General features: G+C 24.2%; 15 protein-coding genes across 15 annotated transcripts; 9 read left to right on the forward strand and 6 right to left on the reverse strand.

Moving 5' to 3' along the window:
* Positions 1 to 36: 36 nt before the first annotated feature.
* Positions 37 to 363, forward strand: HAN_3g475 (hypothetical protein; the record flags this gene model as incomplete). Its single annotated transcript, XM_001712550.1, has 1 exon — positions 37 to 363. The coding sequence occupies one exon, from the start codon at positions 37 to 39 to the stop codon at positions 361 to 363; it is 327 nt and encodes a 108-aa protein (XP_001712602.1).
* A 61-nt stretch (positions 364 to 424) lies between these two features.
* On the reverse strand, positions 425 to 745 carry HAN_3g476 (hypothetical protein; the record flags this gene model as incomplete). Its single annotated transcript, XM_001712551.1, has 1 exon — positions 425 to 745. One exon carries the CDS (start codon positions 743 to 745, stop codon positions 425 to 427), a length of 321 nt encoding a protein of 106 aa, XP_001712603.1.
* Positions 746 to 1013: 268 nt separating this feature from the next.
* HAN_3g477 (hypothetical protein) lies at positions 1014 to 2111 on the reverse strand (the record flags this gene model as incomplete). Its single annotated transcript, XM_001712552.1, has 1 exon — positions 1014 to 2111. One exon carries the CDS (start codon positions 2109 to 2111, stop codon positions 1014 to 1016), a length of 1098 nt encoding a protein of 365 aa, XP_001712604.1.
* A 158-nt stretch (positions 2112 to 2269) lies between these two features.
* HAN_3g478 (hsp90) lies at positions 2270 to 4366 on the forward strand (the record flags this gene model as incomplete). The annotated part of the gene is made up of 1 exon (XM_001712553.1): positions 2270 to 4366. The coding sequence occupies one exon, from the start codon at positions 2270 to 2272 to the stop codon at positions 4364 to 4366; it is 2097 nt and encodes a 698-aa protein (XP_001712605.1).
* Positions 4367 to 4411: 45 nt separating this feature from the next.
* Positions 4412 to 5698, reverse strand: HAN_3g479 (hypothetical protein; the record flags this gene model as incomplete). The annotated part of the gene is made up of 1 exon (XM_001712554.1): positions 4412 to 5698. One exon carries the CDS (start codon positions 5696 to 5698, stop codon positions 4412 to 4414), a length of 1287 nt encoding a protein of 428 aa, XP_001712606.1.
* Positions 5699 to 5763: 65 nt separating this feature from the next.
* On the forward strand, positions 5764 to 6156 carry HAN_3g480 (hypothetical protein; the record flags this gene model as incomplete). Its single annotated transcript, XM_001712555.1, has 1 exon — positions 5764 to 6156. The coding sequence occupies one exon, from the start codon at positions 5764 to 5766 to the stop codon at positions 6154 to 6156; it is 393 nt and encodes a 130-aa protein (XP_001712607.1).
* Positions 6157 to 6197: 41 nt separating this feature from the next.
* Positions 6198 to 9410, forward strand: HAN_3g481 (hypothetical protein; the record flags this gene model as incomplete). The annotated part of the gene is made up of 1 exon (XM_001712556.1): positions 6198 to 9410. One exon carries the CDS (start codon positions 6198 to 6200, stop codon positions 9408 to 9410), a length of 3213 nt encoding a protein of 1070 aa, XP_001712608.1.
* A 94-nt stretch (positions 9411 to 9504) lies between these two features.
* On the forward strand, positions 9505 to 12105 carry HAN_3g482 (nat10; the record flags this gene model as incomplete). The annotated part of the gene is made up of 1 exon (XM_001712557.1): positions 9505 to 12105. One exon carries the CDS (start codon positions 9505 to 9507, stop codon positions 12103 to 12105), a length of 2601 nt encoding a protein of 866 aa, XP_001712609.1.
* Positions 12106 to 12146: 41 nt separating this feature from the next.
* On the forward strand, positions 12147 to 12866 carry HAN_3g483 (prsA2; the record flags this gene model as incomplete). Its single annotated transcript, XM_001712558.1, has 1 exon — positions 12147 to 12866. One exon carries the CDS (start codon positions 12147 to 12149, stop codon positions 12864 to 12866), a length of 720 nt encoding a protein of 239 aa, XP_001712610.1.
* Positions 12867 to 12897: 31 nt separating this feature from the next.
* On the reverse strand, positions 12898 to 14874 carry HAN_3g484 (bsm1-like protein; the record flags this gene model as incomplete). Its single annotated transcript, XM_001712559.1, has 1 exon — positions 12898 to 14874. The coding sequence occupies one exon, from the start codon at positions 14872 to 14874 to the stop codon at positions 12898 to 12900; it is 1977 nt and encodes a 658-aa protein (XP_001712611.1).
* A 99-nt stretch (positions 14875 to 14973) lies between these two features.
* Positions 14974 to 16149, forward strand: HAN_3g485 (hypothetical protein; the record flags this gene model as incomplete). Its single annotated transcript, XM_001712560.1, has 1 exon — positions 14974 to 16149. One exon carries the CDS (start codon positions 14974 to 14976, stop codon positions 16147 to 16149), a length of 1176 nt encoding a protein of 391 aa, XP_001712612.1.
* Positions 16150 to 16230: 81 nt separating this feature from the next.
* Positions 16231 to 17262, forward strand: HAN_3g486 (hypothetical protein; the record flags this gene model as incomplete). Its single annotated transcript, XM_001712561.1, has 1 exon — positions 16231 to 17262. The coding sequence occupies one exon, from the start codon at positions 16231 to 16233 to the stop codon at positions 17260 to 17262; it is 1032 nt and encodes a 343-aa protein (XP_001712613.1).
* Positions 17263 to 17381: 119 nt separating this feature from the next.
* On the forward strand, positions 17382 to 18344 carry HAN_3g487 (tic22; the record flags this gene model as incomplete). The annotated part of the gene is made up of 1 exon (XM_001712562.1): positions 17382 to 18344. One exon carries the CDS (start codon positions 17382 to 17384, stop codon positions 18342 to 18344), a length of 963 nt encoding a protein of 320 aa, XP_001712614.1.
* Positions 18345 to 18466: 122 nt separating this feature from the next.
* Positions 18467 to 19240, reverse strand: HAN_3g488 (clpP1; the record flags this gene model as incomplete). The annotated part of the gene is made up of 1 exon (XM_001712563.1): positions 18467 to 19240. One exon carries the CDS (start codon positions 19238 to 19240, stop codon positions 18467 to 18469), a length of 774 nt encoding a protein of 257 aa, XP_001712615.1.
* A 310-nt stretch (positions 19241 to 19550) lies between these two features.
* HAN_3g489 (mcm4) lies at positions 19551 to 21521 on the reverse strand (the record flags this gene model as incomplete). Its single annotated transcript, XM_001712564.1, has 1 exon — positions 19551 to 21521. The coding sequence occupies one exon, from the start codon at positions 21519 to 21521 to the stop codon at positions 19551 to 19553; it is 1971 nt and encodes a 656-aa protein (XP_001712616.1).
* Positions 21522 to 21544: the final 23 nt, after the last annotated feature.

Here is a 21544-nt window from a genome sequence, read left to right on the forward strand (position 1 = left end):
TTTTGAAACGCAATAATTTATTAAAAGCTAAATAAAATGCACTTCGACAATAACCAAACTAATTTAAAAAATCCTTTTGACATTAGAGGTTTTTTTGGTATTTCAACAGGTTGTTTTATTGGAACTGGCTATGGTTTTATTATCGGATTTGGAAGACCTTTCAATTCCAATACAGGAATGTGTTTAGTTTATCCTTCCAGAAATCCTTTCGCTCATAGTGGTCATATATCGGGCTGTTATTGTGGAATTGCTATCGGAGTTGGTTTCGGAAGTGGTATAACTTGTAATTTCGGAATAGAAAAAAAAATCGATAATCCTATTTTTAGAATTCTAAAAGATTTTAACAAAAACCATATCAATTAACTTATTATACAATTTTATAATTTTTTAAAAAAGGTTCTCGAAAAAATAATAAAGCTTTTATTTAAAATTTACCAAAAAAGGTTCTTCCTCCCGTACCTTGACAAAACGAACACATGTCATAACGTTTTTGAAAACATTTTGGGCAAGGATCCGAACGATGAAACTTTCTTTCGTAAAGGACATAACCTTTCCCTAAACAAAGATTACACCTTGAAATCCCAAACCCTTGACATTTGAAGCATTTTTTTTGAGGCCTAGGCTTCAAAAAAAGTCCATTTTTTTTCCTAACCAAATTTTTTTTTTTGCCTAAAATCGAAAATAAAAAAAAAAAACTTACAAAAATTCCAATTGAAGGATTTTCTAAAATTTTCAATGGCGTCATTCTTTTTATTTTTTTATTTTTAATGAGGTTTCTCAAACTTCAGAAAAAAATTTTTTTTACTCTTAAATTTGTTATTGAGCTTTTTAAAACTTGTTTATTTTTTAAAAAGAGCGTTTATTGCCAAAACCAGCAACTCTCAAGATAAAAGAAAAAGAATTAATTGTTTAAAAAGGGTATCAATAAAAAATAAATTTTTTTAAATTTGGATAAATGAGAAATCTTTACTAATTGGAAGAAAAGAAAAACCCAAATAAAATTTATTTATTTTTTAATACAAAAAAGATATCCTATTGAAAAATTTTTTTGAAAAATTGCAACATGGACATTTTTTAAATTTGCAAATCTTGAAAAATTTAAAAAAAGAGAGGTCCTTTTTTTCCATAAATGACCTGCCGGAAAATAAATGACAGCAGGGAAAAAAGAACAATATGCTTTCATTTTGGATTTTTTGTAAAGGGCAGATAAAAATTGTAAAAAAAACTAAAAATTTTTTAAAAACTTTGTTTAAACTTTCTTTAAAAATTACGTTTGAAAAATTTTTAATTTGAAAATATTTTATTTTATTGGAAAATCTTGAAAATTTTGGGAATTTAGAAAAATTAAAATTAGAATTTAAAAAAATTTTCCCTATTGAGAAAAGAGCTAATGACCCTGTTTGAAGAATAATTGAAATTTTTAAATTAAATTTTTCAAAAATTAATCTTAAAAAAGAAGAAGAAAGATTAAAATTTTTTTTTCTTTTAAAACTTGTTTTTTTTATTTTTTTAAGCTGAAAATTTTTTCCCCCCCTACTTTTAAAATTAAAAAAAAAATGGAAAAAAAGTTTACAAGTTTTTTTTTTGGAAACGATTTTCCAAAAATTGAAATTTTTTCTCAAAAAGGAAAATTTTTTAATTTTTAAAAAAAAGTCGTTGTCTTTTTTCAAAAATTTACTTTTGTATATAAAAAAAAAAAGCCTTTTAGAATTTAAGATTTTCGGTAGTCCTTCCCCCTCTTTTTTATTTATTTTTTTTATAAAAAAAGAAAAAATAATGGTTTGGAAATAATTTCGAAAAGAAAAAACTTCTAAAGTTATTTCACAATCGGATCGTTTTTTGAAACAAAAATTTTCAAATAATAAAATAAAAATTGAAAATTTTTTGGAAATTTTTTTTTTTTTTTTTTTTTCGAAATTTTGCCGAATAAAAAAAAACTTACATGTTTTTTTTTTAAATTTTTTTGATTTTTTTTTACATAAATCTTTTATTTTTTTAGACAAAAAATCAAGATTTTTTTTTTTATTAAAAAATAAGCTAAATTTAAAATTTTCTTGATAGCAAGCCCATTGAGCAATAAGTTTGATTTCTATTTCGAGAAATATTTCCATTGACTAGAAGAATTATTTTAACACAAATTATATATTTATGTTTTTAAAAAAATAATAATAAAAAGAAAATAAAAATAAGTCTCTTGATTTTAAAAACCAATTATGGATAAAAAGTCCAGAATGTTCTTTTCTAGAATCTTCTGTTAAAATAAATAATAATGGTGGAAAAAGAAACCTATGAATTTCAAGCAGAAATCAATCAATTGATGAGTTTAATTATCAATACCTTTTATTCCAACAAAGAAATTTTTCTCCGAGAAATAATATCAAACGCTTCAGATGCACTCGATAAAATACGTTATCAATCTCTTACGGATAAAAGTATTTTAGAAATCGAACCCAAACTAGAAATAAAAATTCAAGCTGACAAAAATACTAAAACATTATCAATAATTGATACCGGGGTGGGTATGACAAAAACAGAATTAATAAATAATCTTGGGACTATTGCCAAATCAGGAACCAAATCTTTTATGGAAGCTTTGCAAGCCGGGGCAGACGTTTCCATGATTGGACAATTCGGAGTAGGATTTTATTCTGCCTATTTGGTTGCAGACAAAGTTATTGTAGAAACCAAAAACGTTAACGATACTCATTATGTATGGGAAAGTGCGGCTGGTGGAAGTTTCACAATTGATAAAATCTCTGATCCTTCTTTAACTAGAGGCACCAAACTCGTTTTATATTTAAAAGAAGATCAATTAGAATATATTGAAGAAAGAAGATTGAAAGACTTAGTCAAAAAACATTCAGAATTTATTCAATATCCTATTAACCTTTGGGTAGAAAAAGAAATCGAAAAAGAAATCGAAGTATCTAACGAAGAAGAAGGGGATCAAATCAAAAACGAAAAGGATCAAGAAAAAAATGAAGGAGACGATAAAGAAAAGAAAAAAACAAAAAAGATAAAAGAAATTACCCATGAATGGCAATTTTTGAATAAAAATAAACCAATATGGACAAGAAAACCCGAAGAAGTATCCAGGGAAGAATACTCATCCTTTTATAAAAGCTTAACAAACGATTGGGAAGATCATCTAGCAGTTAAACATTTTTCGATCGAAGGTCAATTGGAATTTAAAGCTCTTTTATTCGTTCCAAAAAGAGCCCCATTCGATTTATTTGAACCAAAAAAAAAAATGAACAACATAAAACTTTATGTAAAACGAGTTTTTATTATGGATAATTGCGATGAAATTATCCCCGAGTATTTGAACTTTATTAAAGGAGTAGTAGATTCCGAAGATCTCCCTCTTAACATCTCTCGAGAAACCCTTCAACAAAATAAAGTTTTAAAAGTAATTAGAAAAAACATTGTAAAAAAATGTTTAGAAATGTTTAGTGAAATTTCAGAAAATAAAGATGATTTCAAAACTTTTTACGAACAATATTCAAAAAACATAAAACTAGGAATTCACGAAGATACCCAAAACCGATCAAAACTTGCGGAATTACTGAGATATCGATCATCAAGATCCCAAGATGAAAATACCACTTTAAAAGAGTATGTTTCTAGAATGAAAGAAAACCAAACCAATATTTATTATATAACTGGGGAATCTCAAAAAACTGTAGAAAATTCCCCTTTTCTTGAAAAACTAAACCAAAAAGGTCATGAGGTTCTTTTTATGATTGAACCAATTGATGAATATTGCGTACAGCAATTAAAGGAATATGAAGGAAAAAAACTAGTTTGTGCCTCAAAAGAAGGTTTGAATTTATCTGAAAACGAAGAAGAAAAAAAGGCTAAAGAAGAAGAAAAAGAAAAATTTGAAGAATTATGTAAAATAATGAAAGAAATTTTAGGTGATAAAGTGGAAAAAGTAGTAGTTTCAGAAAGGCTTTCTGATTCTCCATGTATTTTGGTTACCGGAGAATATGGATGGTCAGCAAATATGGAACGGATAATGAAAGCGCAAGCTTTAAGAGACAGTTCTATGTCAACATATATGTCAAGCAGAAAAACAATGGAAATTAACCCTAGGAATCCTATAATTTTTGAATTAAAAAATAGAATAGAAACAGACAAAAATGACAAAACAGTAAAAGACCTGGTAAATTTACTTTCTGATACTGCTTTATTAACATCAGGATTTTCACTTGACGAACCTCATTTATTTGCTCAACGAATCCATCGTATGATAAAATTAGGGTTAAGTATAGATGACGAAGAAATCGAAGAATCCCAAGAAAAACTTGAAAATATTCCTTCTTTAGATAATCAACCAGATGATGAAATGGAAGCAGTAGATTAAAAAACAATTTAAAATACCTTCTAATTTAGTTTAAATTTTTCTTTTTTAACTTTTTAAAAAATTAATATTTACAATTTTTATGTAATCTAAAAAAAAACGTTCGAAAAATATAAAGGAAATTTTAGTTTCTGGGAGATACTTCAAAAAAAATTTAAATTTACTAAAATAAAAAAAAAAATTTGCAAAAATAATTCCGGTTTTGTAAAGCAAAAATTGGAAAGGATCTAAACCAGCATAACAGCAGATAATTTTTTCTTTTCCCGTTAAAATTGATTTTTCAAGAAAAAGTTTAGGGTGAACAAAATTTTCAAAATTCTTGTTCAAAAATAAATACTTGAAAAAAAATTCATTTTTTGCCGGTTTCTCTCTAAAAATAAAAGAATTGAAAGCACAAAAATATTCAAAAAGGTACTTCGATTCATGATTATAATTAATTACCCACCCGTAGAAAGATGACCGTCTAGTTTTTTTTAAAAATCGATCCGGTTTTTTGAAAGTTATGCTATTTTTTTCTTTTTTTCCTCTTTTTATTTTTTGAATTAAAGTAAAAAACGAATCATCAAAAGGAGTTTCATCAAAAGAAGGCTCAAAAGAAAAATTTCCGTAACAAATTGTTTTTTTTCGTAATTCTCGAAAAAAAATTTTTCGATTATATTTAGAAAAAAAAAAATTTCTGTCCAGAATTTTTAATTCAAATTTCTTTTTATGTTTTTGATAAAAATCGTTGAAATTTCCTTCAAAATTTTCTTCAAGTTCATTTAAAAATTCGCAACGTTGAGGCAACCAACCAGATTTTTTTTCTATTTTTAAATTACAAATTGGTAAAAATTCTTGCCATTTTTTCAAAAAATGAGAAGAAAAACAACCAAAAGGGGAAATTCTCCAAGATTTTTTTTTATTTTTTAATCCCAGTTCTCCATAAAATTTAAAAAAATGTCCTTCGCATTCTGAAGGGGTTTTAGTACCCATTAAAAGCGACACCATATTCCAATTTGAAAACCCGAAAAGAAAGACCGCTTTTAAAAACTGGTTTTCTTCTTCATGGCACCAGTCAAAACAATACATTGGAAAAAATTTTGGGCAAATTAATTTCGAAGGATGGTCGTTTCGGTGGAAATCCTCTTGAGCAAACGAATGATTTTCTTCCCAATCAAAAAAATAATCTCTACAAATGATACAATTTTTAAAAATTTTTTTTTTTATTTGTTTTGATAAATTATTAAAGTAACCAGTTTTTTTTTTAAAAAAATTATTAAAATTTTCTGGTTTAATATTTTTAACAGGAGTCTTTTTATTCTTTAAAGAATATTTTTTTCCAAAAAAATTTTTCATTAATTAAAAATTCAAACCTTTTATTGAAAAAAAAAATTGGCGTGAATAACTTCATTTTAACTTGAATGAAATATAAAAAAAAATATTATTGGAAAGAAAAATTCATTTTTTTGTATAAAAATTTTTTAAAATTGAAAGATTTTTTAAATTTAGAAAAAGATTTTTTTATGTTTAAATTTTCGAAAAAATATGAAAAAAGATTTTTTAAAATTAGTAAAGAAGCAGAAAAACCAACCGACTTTCATTTAAGATCCGGTTCTTTGATATTTTTCGATTTTGACTTGGTTAGATTATACTTGGAAAATTTTATTTTTGAATTAAAACTTTTTCCAAATCATTCCAAAAAAAATCTATTTAAAATTTCAAAAAAACATAATTTTTTTTTTTTTATTGGGTCAATTTCGCAAATTTTTATTTTAGTTCCGTGTCACAATTACCCAATTTTTAAAAATACATAACCACTTTAAGTTTGGCTTTTGAAAAACTTCTTTTTTAATCAATGGAAATCAAAAAGACTTTAACTCCCATCATTATAAAGAGCCCAAAAAAAAATAAAAAACAGAATATTTTTGAAATCTTGAATTTTAAAAACATAAATTCTTTTCAAATCGAGTTTTTTTTTTTAAAAAAGTTTTTTTCTTGGCTGTTTACCCTTTTTATTTTTAAAAAAAAAAGGCATGTTTTAGAAAAAGTTTTTCAAAACAGTAAGAAGAAAAAATATTTTTTTTTTTTAAAGAAAAAATTTATATTTTTATCAATGACTAGAATATCAATTACAAAATCAATCTTACTTTTGATTAATTTTTTTTCAAAACAAAAAGAAAAAAAAATAATGAATTATTCCCAATTTTTATCACTATCGTTCAAAAAAACACCACTTTTTTTCAGAAATTTATTCGTTTTTGAAATTTTCCGAAAAAAAAAAAACCTTAATTATTTAAAAAATAGAATCCTCTTAAATCAAAAAGATTTTCTGATATACAATTATTTAAGACAATTGATTTTAGATACAATTCAATATAAAAGGTTTATCTTTAATTTTTTTAGAAAAATTTTAAAAAAAATATACATAATTAAAACAAAGAGCTTTTTCGAAGTTTGTTTTTTTTGTTTATTTTCAAGAATTGGAGTAAAAAAAGAGTTAATCGCTTTTTCAAATTTTTTCAAAAAAAGTTCCTATTTTTTTAATTTTTTTAATAAAAAGACAAAAAAATTTTGTAAAAATTTTTCGATTTCTCAAAAAAAATTTTTTTTAATCGACTTAATAAAGAATAATTTTGTAAATTGGAATTGGAACTTTTTAATATGGAAAAATTTTAAAAAAAAATATTATTGGGTTTTTTTTTTTGAAAAATTTTTTCAAATTTTGTCAATAGAGAAAAATTTTTTCCTCAAGAAAAGCAAAATGGTCTTGATTTTTAATTCAATAGCCGACAGAAAAGAAAAAACTCTTGAAAATTCCATTATTCGTTTTTTTCAAATACTTGTTGAAGACTATTATTTTAAATTAAGAAAATTTTCCCCTTTTTTATTTTTATTTGGGTTTTTAAATTCTAGAAAACAAAAAAAGAAAAAATTAATTTTAGATTTTCTTGAATTAAATTTAAGTAAAAAACTCAAAAAAATAAACAAAAGTGTGTCATCATCCCAGATTCGTCCAAATCTAAGAGAAAATTTTTTAATTGCTATTTGTTACAAAATCACTAAAAAATTTCAAAAAAAAAAAAATTTTCGAAAAAAATTTTTAACAGATTTTTGTGAAAATGTTCTTTTTAGGAAATTTTCTTTTAATGGGACTATTGGAAAAGAAATGTATTTTTATTATTTTAGATTATTGAAAAAAAATTTCTTTGCATTTTGTTCAAAAAAATGCTTTTTTTTCCCCGAAAAAAAATTGCTTTACCAATTTAATTTTTTTCTTAATAAATCACCAAATTATAAACAAAAAGAAAGTGTTTTTAAAATATTTTCGATCAAGGAAAATATTTTTTTTTTTTTAAAAAAAATATTCATTGAAAATTCTCTAAAAAATAAAAAAACAAAACTGGGGAAAATTAAATTTATATTTTTGAAATTTAAGAAAAAAACAGAAAACACGGATAAACATTTTTTTTTAAAAAATTTTGAATATTTTCAAAAGATTTTTGGATGGTTTGTTTTTACACAAAAAAATTTTATTTTTTTTAATTCTTTATTTTATTGGCTTTTAACTCCAACTTTTTTTTTTAAAAAAAAAAAAATTTCTTTCTTAATTCAACCAACTGCCTCAACTTTAAAAGCATTTTCAAAAAAAGGAAAAAAAAATTCTAGAAAAAAATCATTTGAAAAAGTTTTCTTGTTTTGTTTTGGAAAAAAGGATAAAAATTTTTGTTTTTATGATTTTAGAATTTTTTACTTTTACCCCAAAAATCTAAAATTTATTTTGTTTTCATTATTTTTTCGAAATCAGAATCTTAATCTATATCGAAATAAGATAAATCTTTTTCTGAAACTTATTTTTTATAATGAATTTTCCTTAAGAAGCCAAAAAAAAATTGTAAAAAAAAAAAATGGTTTAATAAATATTATTTTTATATTTTTTAAATCGAAATTTTTTAAAAAAATTTTTAAAAAAAAATGGCACTTTAAATTATTTCTGGATTTTTTTTGGTTTAAAAAAAATAATTTTTTATTTTGGTTAACTTTATTTCCACAAATTTTTTGGAAAATTTTAAAAAAACAAAAAAAAATTTTTTTTGATTTGAAAAAAAACTTTTTTCAAAAAAATATCTTTCGTTATTTTAAAATTAGAGAGAAAATTTTTAAGAAAAATTTTTTCTTTCTTTCTGAAATTTTTTTTCAAAAAAAAAAAATGAGTTTTATTTATTATAAAAAAAATAAAAAAAAATTTAAAAAAAATATAAATTTTTCAAAATTTAAACAAGAAACTTTTAATCAAAAAATTTTTAAGGAAGTATTTTTTTTTAAAATCCATTTGAAAAAAAATCAAGATAAAAACCAGCTAACAAAAATTTCTCAAAAAAAAATTCAATTAAACATCTTCCAAATTATTTTTGCCTTTAAAAAAAAAAAAAAATTTTTAAAGTCGAAATTTATTTTTTTTATTTCGATGTTTTTGTTTTTTTTTTTAGATTTAGGACTAATTTTTAAATCTTTACAACGGGATCCTTCTTTAAGAAAATTCGAAAAAGTTTTGTCCATGGAGATTTTTGACTTGTTCTTGTTAAAAAAGAATTTTTTTTTGTTTAAAAAATTTATGAATTATTTTTTTAAAATTTTTAGAAAGAAGGGAAAAATTTTTTATTCAAATAAATGGTCAAAAAATAAGTTCTTGATTTTGAGCGAAAAGTTGAATAAATTTATTCTTAAAAATTTAGAATTTTTACCATTTTTCTCTCAACTTAATCTTTCTTTAAAAAATTTTTTTTTTTTAGAAATGTTTAAATTTAAAAACAAAATTTTTAAGGAAAAAAAATTGGAAAAAAAATTATTTTTGCCGAAAAAAATAATAAACTCCTTTTCATTTTTTTGGAGACTAAAAACTATCAATAATTATTCAAAAAGTTTTTCCTATTCATGGGGAGGGAATTTTTTTTTCGTAAATAACCAATGGAAACTATCTTCGATGAAAAAATTAAAAAAAAAAAAAAACTATAGAGTAGAACTCATATTTTTTTTTGAAAAATTATTTTTAAAACGAATTACTGAGTAAAAAATAAATAAAAAAAATTTTCCTACTTTAAATTTTTTATAGCACAGGTGTCTTATTTAAAAATTTTGATTTCAAAATAATCATAAAATAAAAAATGGAAATTTCTTTGATTTCAAAACTTTTTTCACAAAGTTCAGTTAATAATCATAGATCAATTTTATTATTAAAAGGCCCTGCTTCAAGTGAAAAAATTCCTTTTATTCATTATCTTTGGAAAAAAAATTCTCCCCAATCAAACAGGACTATTCTTTGGTGCTTTAAAGACCAAAAACTAAGAAAAGCTTATGAAATTAAAGGGAAAAAATTTTCCCAAAAAAACGAAAAATTTAATATTCAAAAAAATTTTTTTAGTTCTTCTCCAATTCGATATTGTTATTATAAGGAAACCAGAAAAATATTAGGCAATACTTTTGGAATGTGTATTTTACAAGATTTTGAATCCATCACTCCTAATTCTCTGGCTAGAATTATTGAAACAATTGAAGGAGGAGGAGTGGTTATTTTTCTATTAGAAACAATAAATTCTTTAAAAAACCTTCATCATTTAAGTTTGGAAATTTATAATAATTTCAAGAACCAAACGGTTAAAACAATCACATCTAGATTTTTGGATCGATTTTTCTTATCATTAAGGGAATGTGATACATTTCTTTCGATTGATAACCGACTTCAGATTTGTCCAGAATATCAAAAAAGTGGATTTTTAAGGAACAAAAATGAAAAAAAAAACATCCTAGAAAATTCAAATACTCTTTTGGTTGAATTGATAAAAAATCTAGGCCAAATGGAACCGCTTAGTAGTCTTCTTTCTAAAACAAAAACTTTTGATCAAGCAAGGGCATTTTTATCATTTTCAGAAGCAATTGCCGATAAAAAAAAATTGTCAACAATTTTACTGACTTCCGGTAGAGGAAGAGGAAAATCTGCAACCTTGGGTTTTGCTGTTGCTGCGGCAATTGCTTTTGGTTATGGTAATATTTTTTTAACTGCCCCTGATCCGGAAAATTTACATTCTTTAATTGCTTTTTTATTAATAGGATTAAAAACTCTTGGGTACAAAGAAAACCAGGATTTTGAAATTATCCAAAATCTTAAATACAAATGTATTGATAGAATTTTAATCTATACATCTCATTATCAAATGATAAAATTTATTTTTCCATCAGAAATTGAAAACTTTAAAGAAACCATTGAGCTTTTAATTGTTGATGAAGCAGCTGCGATTTCTTCGGCTTTTCTTGATAAAATTGTTGGAAATTATATCACATTTATTGCTTCGACAAATTATGGATATGAAGGTTCTGGAAAAGCTTTGAACTTGAAAATGATAAGAAAAATCAAATCAACTCATGAAGGACTTTCAACAAAATTTAATAAGTCGAAAACTAGGATTTTTAAAGAAATTTATATAGATGAGCCAATTCGTTTTTCCAAAAATGATCCGGTTGAAAAATGGCTAAATGATTTATTATGTATGAATATGGAAAAAAAATCATTTTTATCAAAAGGATGTCCAAATCCTAAACATTGTCGCTTATTTTTAGTGGATCGAAATGCTTTATTTTCTTCTCATAAAATTGCCAATATTTTTTTACAAAAATTAATAGGGCTTTTTTCTTCATCTCACTACAAAAACTCTCCTGACGACCTTCAAATGCTATGTGACGCTCCCTCTCATCGAATTTTCGTTTTATTAACACCGATCGTTTTGTCGATTGGTCTAATTCCAGATATCTTAGTTGGTTTGCATACTTCTTATGAAGGTCAAATAAATAATAAATTTGTTCAAAAATGTCTTTCAAGAGGATTAAAAATGAACGGCGATTTAATACCTTGGGCGATTTCAAAACAATTTCTAGACCCGAATTTCGGAGAATTGGCAGGAGTGAGAATTTTACGAATAGTTGCTAATCCCGATTCCCAAAAAATGGGTTATGGAACAAGAACTCTTCAACTTTTTTTAAAATTTTTACAAAAAGGAAAAAACCATAAAACAACTACTAATCTAGAAATAACAAAAACTTTCTTAACCAAAAAACAAGAAACTATTCCTGCTATTCTGTCTTGTATTAAAGATAAAACAATACCTTCACTTGATTATATTGGTGTTTCTTTTCGACTTTCTTTACCTCTATTATGTTTTTGGAAAAAAAATGGATTCAGTATGTTTTTAATTCGTACAATTAGACTAGCGTTGTCAAATGAACAAACTGTAATAATGATAAAAGAAGTGTGCAAGAAAAAACCCAGGTATCAAAATTGGTACCAAACATATCAATGTGAATTTTTTAAAAAGTTTGTGAATTTATTAGGCTCGGAATTTAGAGAAATGCCCACTATAACCGCATTTAACATCATTGAAACAAAATTATCTGATTTTTCTGTGTCAAACCAAAAACATAATCTTAGGAAATTTTTCAGCTCGTATGATTTTCAAAGGCTCTTCTTTTTTAAAACTTTTTCAAGTTTGGAATTGAATTTTATTTTGGATTTATTTCCTTTGTTCGGAAAATTATTTTTTTGGGGGTTTTTTCCAAAAAATTTTTTTTCTTCAGTTGAAACCATTCTTTTAGTTGGAATAGGATTACAATTAAAAACAATCGAAACAATTAAAAAAGAAATAAATATCAAATCAGAAAACATATTTAAAATTTTTTTTTTAATTCTAGAAAAAATCCAAAATTTATTTAATTAAACGCGACAGTCTGTTTAAAAATAAAATAAATCCATTTAAAAATGTTAAATAATTCTGATACCGCATTGACAACGTTCAATTCGAAAGGAAAATTGTTACAAGTTGAATATGCAAAAAGAGCTGTAAGTTTAAGTCATACCATTATTGCAGTTAAAACCAAACAAAACGCGATTATCGGAACAAAAATTAATCAAATAACTAAATCAGAATTTCCTTTTTTTGGGACAAAAATTTTTATCATTAATAAGAAAATGGGGATGGGAGGAACAGGAATGTATCAAGATATAAAAATTTTAGTAAAAAAAGCCCGCAACCATGCTAAAACTTTCAAACAAAATTTCGGAGAAGAGATTTCCTTGAGACAAATAGTAAGAGATTTGGCTTGTTTTATTCAGGAATTTACCCAAACAGGAGGAGTCCGACCTTTCGGTGCCAGTTTGATTTTGATTGGCTTTGAAAAGGATGGACCGGATCTTTATAAAATTGATCCAAGTGGGTCTTTCGAAAAAATTAAAGCTTGTGCATTAGGAAAAAAAGAAATCCCAATAAAAAATTTTTTACAAAAAAGAGTACCTAAGGAATTGAATTTCTTAGATGCTTTGAATCTTATTTTACTAGCGTTTACATCAATCGAAAATGATAATTCTGATTCCGATATTCAAATTGGGATTTTAAGCAATTTCTGTTCATTTAAAATTTTAAGCTTTTATGAAATAAAAAAGTTTTTAGGAAGTGCACCAAAAATTTTTAAAAAACCCTAACCCATAATCCTAAAAGAAACGATAATTCTTTTTATTTTAATAATTTTCCAATTTTTTTAGCCATTTTGAATTCTTTCGAAAAAGTTTTTCGCTGAATTTCTCTTCGATCATGTGAAATTAGAAAAAAAATGTTTTTAAAAACCTTGTTATTAAATTTTAAAGGAATCCATATTCTTAAAAAAATTTTTTCTTTTAGTCCTATTTTTCGATCAAAAATTGCCCTAAAAGATCCCGGTGGCCCTCCACGTATGGAATTTTTAATTATACCTTCTTCACCTTCTTCGCCAGTAATTTTATTTCCGAGAAATCTCCGCACCTCAATTTCATTAGAAAATATATTTTTAACGTAAGCCGTTTTGTTGAAATTTTTAAAAGAAATTCCTTGTATTTTTATTTTTTTAAAAACTTTTAAAAAATTTTCTGGTTTAATAACTTTTCCAGTAAATAAAATATTAAAAAAACTACCTCTTTCTTTGATTGAAAAGCTAGAAATGGTCTGAAAACATCCAACTAAACCGGTTTCATGAAAAAAATTGGGCCCTCGAAAACAAATTGAATATTCTGAGCTTTTTTTTAAATATTTTCGAAGGCAAGATTTTCCTCCTTCTTTTTCCGAAAAAAAATAAACACAAGTTTTGAAAAAGTTCCAGCCAAAAGATAAATAAATTCTTTCTCCACTCTGTATGATTTTTTTATTCCATTTATGGCGGAAAACTTTTCCATTAACAAGTTGATTTTTTAGTTGGGTCGAGAAAAAACATAAAATTAGGGGGTATGATGGATCAAAAAATCGAAAGAAGGACAATGGAAAGTTTTTTACATCAATTTCGACTGTCACAGGTCCGAGATTGTTTTTTCTTTCTTTTTCTAAAAGGTTTAACTTAGGTTCGTAAAATTTCTTTTTGGTTTTTGCCAAGATTAATTTTTGTTCATTTTCTTTTAAATTTTTTTCTTTTCTTTGGAAAAATTTTTTCAAAAAAATATTTTTCTTTGATTTAATTTCTAATGAGAAAAAATTTTCAAATTCTTTTTTCATATTCCATTGATCATTTAGTTTTGAAGAATTTATTGAATTGAAGATTTCTTTTTTAAAAAATTTTTCTTTTTTAATTTTTTTTTGAAAAAAATAAATAAATTTAAAGACGATGGTGGTTAAAAAAATTTTTTTTTTTTTTAATTTCACTAACACTGGAATTTTTTTTTTTTTTTGGTTATTTTTGTTTGAATTATAATTAAAAATTCTACAAAATTTCCCAATATTATTAGTATTTTGGAATTTTTTTAATTTTTTTATAGGTACCAAACCGATTCCTGGGGAATGAACTTCGATTTTTGACCTTTTTTCAACTTCCTTACCTTTAACAAACCCTTCAATTGATAATTGCTCTTTGTTTTTTAGATTTAAAATATTAATTTTTAAAACAATCATATAGGAAGATTTTTTTTGAAGAATTGATGGAACAAAGTTTACCAATGAAAAAAATCTTGTCAAATTTGTGATTTCTCGAGGTAAATATTTGCCGGAATATGTAAGACCGCTAAAAAAAAATATTTTTAAATTCATTCCTAATTCTTTTTTCAAACGGTTTTTTATCCTTTTTTTTGCCTTTTTGAGATTTTTCCAATTGGAAAAAAGATCAATATGAGTGACAACAGAAAGAACGCGAGGTGTGCCGTGAGAATTTAAAAATGAAACACATTCAAAAGTTTCTAATTCAAGTCCAAAAAAGCCATCGATCATAAATATTACTATATCAGAGGTTTTGGCTAAGTTCGCTACAGACAAGATATCAAGAGGGCATTCTATAAAAATTAAAGGCTTGTGTTTATTTGAAATAATCAAAAGAGGACCATTAAAAAATTCATTATAGTTTTCTAAAAAATGAGAGGCTAAAGATTTCATGAGTGTGGTTTTACCTGTTTTTTTAGGTCCAATAAAAGAAACAATAATTGGATCTAAATTTATATTTTCATGCACTTGGGGGCTAAACTCGTTTTTTAATTTCATGAGTTTTTAAGAAAAAAACAAAAAAGTTGGTAAAAATTTTAGCTAAAAAAACAGTTGAACAATACCAACTCCTTTTTCTATACATTCTAGTTTAAAAAAATGGTTTTTTTTGATTTTATACCTCTCTTTTATTTCGGAGAAAAAAATCTTTTTTTTACTGATCAAAAAAAATATAAATTTTTATCTTTGAAATTTTCCAATGAATTTAAAATCATAAGAAAAGGTTTGTTAATCAAAAATACAAATAGCGGGAATTTTTTTAAAATTTTTATTCCTGTTGAAATTTTAGATAAAAAAAAAAAAAAAAAAAAAGCTTACTATTTTTGGTTTCCAAAAGGGATATTTACAAAAAAAGAAATTTTAAATTTTTTCTTTTACAAAAATATTTCATTTTTTCTTTGTTTTTTTTTTTGTGTAAAAGATAAACAACCAGAATTTTTTAACCTTACTTTATTTGGTAAAAAAACTTTTTTTTTTTTATTTAAAAAAAATTCAATTAATTTTTTTGGAGAGAGAAAAAGAAATTTAAAAATGTTTTTTAATTTCGATAAGGAAAAAAAAAGTAATAATTTTGAAAAATATAAAAAAAAAAATTCAAAATATGAACCGAAAACTAATTTTAGAAAAAGGAAAAGGAAAAAAATCGATATCTTTAAAAATTTTTTTCATAGAATTAAATTTTTAAACCATTCCTTATTTAAAACGAAAAAAAATCACCAACTTTTTTTAAAAAAAGGAGAATTTTTTTTTATAATTATCAGGAACATTTTTAAAAAACATTGGGAAAAGAAAAGAGATGGATTTTTTAATGACTTTATAACTTATAAATTTTTATCTTATCAAAAATTTTTTTTTAAATCGAAAAAAAATCGAAAAAACATTATATCTAAAACCAATAAAATTAGATTTTCATTTTTTTCAATAGAAGAATTTCTCAAAAAAGCTTTTCTAAACTCAAATTGCGTTATCAATGTTTTAAAAATTTTTAACCGATTACCTTTCTTTTCTGGATATTTTTTTAAATCACATGATAAAATGGTGTTAAAAACTTTTTTTATTTTTAATAATATTTTAAAAAAGATTACAAAATTTAAAAATTACCCAAAATTTTTAAGTATATTTTTTACATCGAATTATTTATTAAAGTTGTTTTTCGGGCGTTTTTTGGTATTAAAAAAAATTTTTTTTTATAATTTTTACTTCTTTCTTTGCTTAAAAGAAATTTCTTACTTAACCCAAAAAAGCCATTTTTTAAAAAGAACCTATTTTAAATAATAATTTTTAAGCCCCTTAAAAGACTCCAACATTTTTAATCTAAAAAATTGAGGCTTCTGGATTTTCTTGTTAAGAACACGAATGGTTTTTGATAAAAAAAGATTTTCCATTTTTTTCAAAGCTTCTTCTGAAGCTCCTTTTTTTAAAAATATTTTTTCTTTAAAAAAGAGAGAGAGAAATAAAACTTATTCAAAAAGATTAAATGTCAAAAAAAATTCTTTTTTCAATAATTTTAAAAATAAAGCAATGGATAAAAAAAACTTTTTTATTTATTTTAAAAAAAAAAAAATCTTTTGGTTTCGTTTCAATTTTGATTTTTTCAATAACTCTTTTTTAAAAGACTTGATTGCTAAAGAAATCGACCCAATTTTATTATTATGTTTTGATAGCCGTGTTACTTTTTTTTTTAGTGAAAAAAGGAAAAAATTTTTGTTATTATGGGTAAAAAATCTAAAAATATTTTTAGAAAAAAAAAAGCTTTCCTTATTATATCTACATGGACATCCTGAAAAAGTTATTCCAGAATTAACCTTAAATTTTTTTTGCAATGAAATTTATTTTCCTACAGAATCCAATTTTCATTGGAAAAAAACCAAAAAAAAAGAAAAAAAACTAATCATTTCCCTGAAAAATTCTGGCTTATTTGTTAAAAAATATGAAATATTTCATACTTTCAACCCAAAAAATCTAAAAAAAAAAAGCTATAAGGGAAAAACAAATTTTTTTTCTTTTTCAAAATATTTTAGAAAAGAAAAAAATCTTAAATTGTTTTTCTGTGACCAAGATTTGAAAAAAGTTTTCTTTAATTTTTTTTCGGAAGAAAAATTTTTAGAAAACTGGCACTTGGAAAAAGATTTAGACCGAAATTTAGTGTGGTTTTTTAATAAATTTAACTTTAAACCCAAAAATTTAGGTAATAAAATATTTTTAGATAATCTTTTTTTTCTAAGCTTTCAAAAATTTTTGAAAAATTTCAAGCCTTTGCTTGATTTTGGATTTTTTTTTAACTTTTATGAAATTTTTTCTTTTAAAATTGCTTTTTTTTTTCCTACTATTTTTTTTAATTCACTTTTTAAAGATTTCCTACTTTTCAGAAGAAATTTTCGAAATTAAAAAATTAGATTTTTAAATATCCTTTTTAAGATGTATTTTTAAGGCTTAAAATTTATATAAAAATTTTATTTTTTAATAATAAAGAAGGTAATAAAAAATATAATATAAAAAAATTAGAAATGTTTCAATTTGTCGGATTATATTTTGTGCCGATAAAAATTTTAAATTTCAAGACTCGAAATATAATTAAAAAATGTAAAACAAATAATGGTTTAGATTCCAAACAATTCAGACTAATTTCAAACTCGAAAAAAAAAATTTTTCTATCTTTATCTAAGAAAAATTCAAGAAATTATCTTTCAATAACTTCTTTTTTTACATTTTTAATAACCATGTTTTTTGGTAACTTTTTTCTTGAAAATTCAGGCTTAATCAAAAATTTTTATAAATTTAACGTTAATTCGCATACTTTTTACAGTAAACCAGTTATGACCAAAATAAAAACCGTTCCTGTTTTTTCAGTTACAAATCGTTTTGGGCAACCTTTTTTGATCCAAAACAAACACGGCGAACAAGTTGCCTTGATGTTTTTTTCCCATATTGAAGCATTAGAGTTTGGGAAAGAACTTGAAAAATCTCATCAAGCTACTAATCCTCGAATTTTTATTATGGGGCTTGATAAAGCAATAAAAATGATCAGTCACGGAGCAACTTCTAGTGGAATAAAAGATCAATATGGCCAAGATATAAAAATGCGATTCCAACTTATTCCAGATGAAAAACAGCTGGATCATGCTTTGAATTTAACCAAAATCCGAGGCTCTCAACAATCCCCTCCAAATATCCCCATTTTTTCTATTCCTGGTCTTAGCATTATTAAAGGTAAAGAAAAAATTTCTCCCATGTTTTTTACAAAAGAAGATTTAGAAATAACATGGGATAAAATAAGGAGTATAAACCCTGATTTTGAACGAGAACCTGAAATAATAGAAGGAGACTTGATTTCTCTTATTTTTTATATGACAGAAGGAAAAGGAACTATAAACCAACGCTTAAATTTTGGGTTTGTTCCTCCAAGTGAAAGTTTGGCTTTTGTTAAAAAAGAAAGTAAAGCTGAACCTTCGGCCAGAATGATATTTTAGGTTATTTTCAAAAAAAAAATTTAAAAATAATTTGACTAAAAATAGTTAAAAAATTTTATTAAATTTTAATGAATAATTAAAAACACTTTTTTTTTAATTTACTTAGAAGCTTTTTTTTTTAACTATAAAGCTTTTAAAAAAGAAGGATCACTAGATAAAAGGCTTTTATTTGATTCAAGAATTTTATCAATTATTCCATATTCAACAGCTTCACCAGGTGTCAAATATTTAGTCCTGCTTGCATCTTTCATAACTTTTTGTAAAGATTGCCCAGAAGTTTTGGCTATAATTTCAAAACATTGTTTACGGTTATATAAAACTTCCTTAGCTTTTATAGCAATATCGGAGGCTTGCCCTTTTGCTTGAGTTCTAGGTTGGTGGACCATAATAGTTGAATTAGGTAAAGCAGCTCGTTGTCCGGGTTCGCCAGATGAAAGAAGCATTGCACAAGTTCCAAGAGCTTGTCCTACGCAAATAGTGTGAACTGGGGGCTTAATGTAATTCATGGTATCAGCAATTGCAAAAGCTTCTGTTTCAAATCCTGCAGAGGATCCATCGGGATTACTTGTCCCTGTAGAGTTTAAATACATAAATACAGGTTTATCAGCGTTTTCATATTGAAGATAAAGAAATTCAGCAACTATTAATTCAGTAACGGCTGGAACTAGAGGCATTCCTAAATAAACAATGCGGTTGTGCAAAAGAAGGGATGGAAGATCAGGAGGAGGTCCAATTCTGACTCCATCATAATTTTGAGCACCTGTTTGCATTGATTTTATGGAAAGTGGCTTGATAGTTTGGTTTTTTCTGTATATATTAAAACTGTTTTTTGAGTTGGTTTCAAAAGTTTTGGGAAATCCGAAAGTAAAATTGGAATTAAAACTAAAAGCGAACATTGATTTATCTTATTGTAATATTTGACCGTAGATACTGATTTTATTCATTTATACGGAAATAGAAAATATGAAAAAATAACCATTTTTTTGTATTAGAATTTTTTTTTTATATGTTTTTTCTACTTTGATTCTTTTATTTTTTTTAACTCGTATCATATACTTAAAAAAAATTTTATTAAAAAAAAAAAAATTGGTTTCGAAGGTTTTTTTTGATTTAACAAAAAATAAATAAATGGATTTTTTCTTTTATAGATAAAAAACGGGAATTTTTAAGATTAATTGATTAGATATCCTTTTGAAATTCAAAAGGTTATAAACTTATAATAGAAGAAGAAAAATTTTCCAAAGATTTCAGGGCCTCCAAAAAAATAACTACTCCGTACCTAATATCACATATTCCAATAACATTTGAAAATCTTAATAAGGAAATTGCCTTGGAAATTTCAATCAAAATATTTTGAATAGAAAAATGTTCTGAATAAAATTTACTAAATTTTAAGGTGTTTAAATATTTATTTATTATTTGCCACTTCGCTTCTTCTCTAAAGGTAATTTTGTGAAAAAATGGCAAATCCTTTTTTGAAAAATTGTTTAAAAAAAAAAATAAGCTCTTGTCTTTAAATCCAATACCTGAAGAAATTTTTTCTTTTTTTTTTTTGTTTAAAAAATTTTCAGTAAAATATTTCAAAACATTGCAAGCAAGTTTTTTATCAAGGGAGGCCCGGAAAGGATCTTTTAGCCAATAAAAAAGATGAAAACCAAAAAAATTTTTCTCTAAAATTAGGTGATCCTTGAAAATTTCATTTTCATTGTTTTTTAAATTTTCGTCAAAATTCATTGAGCCTAAAATAGATAATTTTGATTTCATGGTATATACCATTCCTGCCTTTGCAATGGAAATACGACTATTTACCATCGTTTCTTGTAAAAAATTCAATAAATCGTTTGGAATTTTTTGAAATTCTTCTACACACAAAATACCTTCAATTTGAGGAAAAAATTTCTCAATTGTATTTCCGAAGATTTTTTTTCTTTTGGATGCGAAAGGCAGAGTGATATCATGTTCGTTTGCTTTAATTTCTTTTCCATCCAAGATTGCGTCTTTTTTAATAATTTTTTGAACGAAATTTAATATTTTGGATTTTTCTTCGTTCAATTTTCCCATCAGAAGGATATTAAAAGAATTTGTTGAAAAATTTTGTTTTGAAGAAAACTTGATAGAAATATCATTTATTAATTGTAAAATTATCCCTTGTTTAACCGTTTCAAATCCAAAAAGCGATGGCAAAATTGAGTCAGAAACAACTTGGTAAATTTTTAAATTTTGACTAAGAGAACTTAACATCACTGATAAATCGTTTTTAGAATGAATTTTTTTTTCTGGTTTGATTAATTTTTTGGAATTTTCTTTTCTTTTCTTTTGCTGAGGCGATTCTTGGATTTTTAAATCTAAAATATCAATATAAAAATTAAAAAAACGATTGGGAGAATTATTAATCGGAAAAAGGTTTTCTGAAATTCGCAATATTCCGGTTACTTCTATTCTTTGTCCAATTCTTACTTTATCTGTATTTTCATCATAAGCAACTAAATTAATATTCAAAGGAAAATGTTCATTTTCTTCCTTGCACCGAATTTCTTGAAGAGAAATAAATTGTTTATCAGAAAAATTCGATCGATTTAAAATATTTTTAAAAGAATGAAAATTTTTACAGCAGTAACAATATACTGGTTCTATCAATTTACCCCTTTCGATGAAAGAAAAGGTTTCGAAAGAACAAATCTCACATCGAAAAAAAGCAGAAGTCATCACAGGCAAACGAGTTGAGTGTTTTACGACAATACCCTTTAATGTTAAAAGTTTATTTAAATTTTTGGGACTAATTGAATCTATTGTTATATCTTGACTATTCATGGAATTTGTAAAAGAAATTCTAACTTTTTTTTTTAAACCAATTTTTTTCGTTAAATTTTTGGATAAAAAAATAGAAGTTAAGGCGAAATCAAAAATCGTTAGCATTTCGGTAGGAAAATCAATAATTTTTAAATATAAATAAGGATCGAACTCTGCGATGTGAAAAAGGTCAATGGTTATTTTTGTCAAAATACCATTTAGTTTTTTTTTCAAAAAGGTTGGATAATATAATTTAAAATTATCAATTGATCGATAAAACTTTAAAAATTTTATAAATTTTTTTGTAATTTTTTCAATTTCCGAAGATTTATCTTGTCTCTTTTTTATTTTTTTTTCGACTGATAAACAAATTTCTTTTGATTTCATTTTTGCAGAATATTTGCCTACAA

This window comes from Hemiselmis andersenii, chromosome 3 (genome assembly GCF_000018645.1).
Source record: "Hemiselmis andersenii chromosome 3, complete sequence; nucleomorph".
Classification (NCBI taxonomy): Eukaryota; class Cryptophyceae; order Cryptomonadales; family Hemiselmidaceae; genus Hemiselmis; species Hemiselmis andersenii.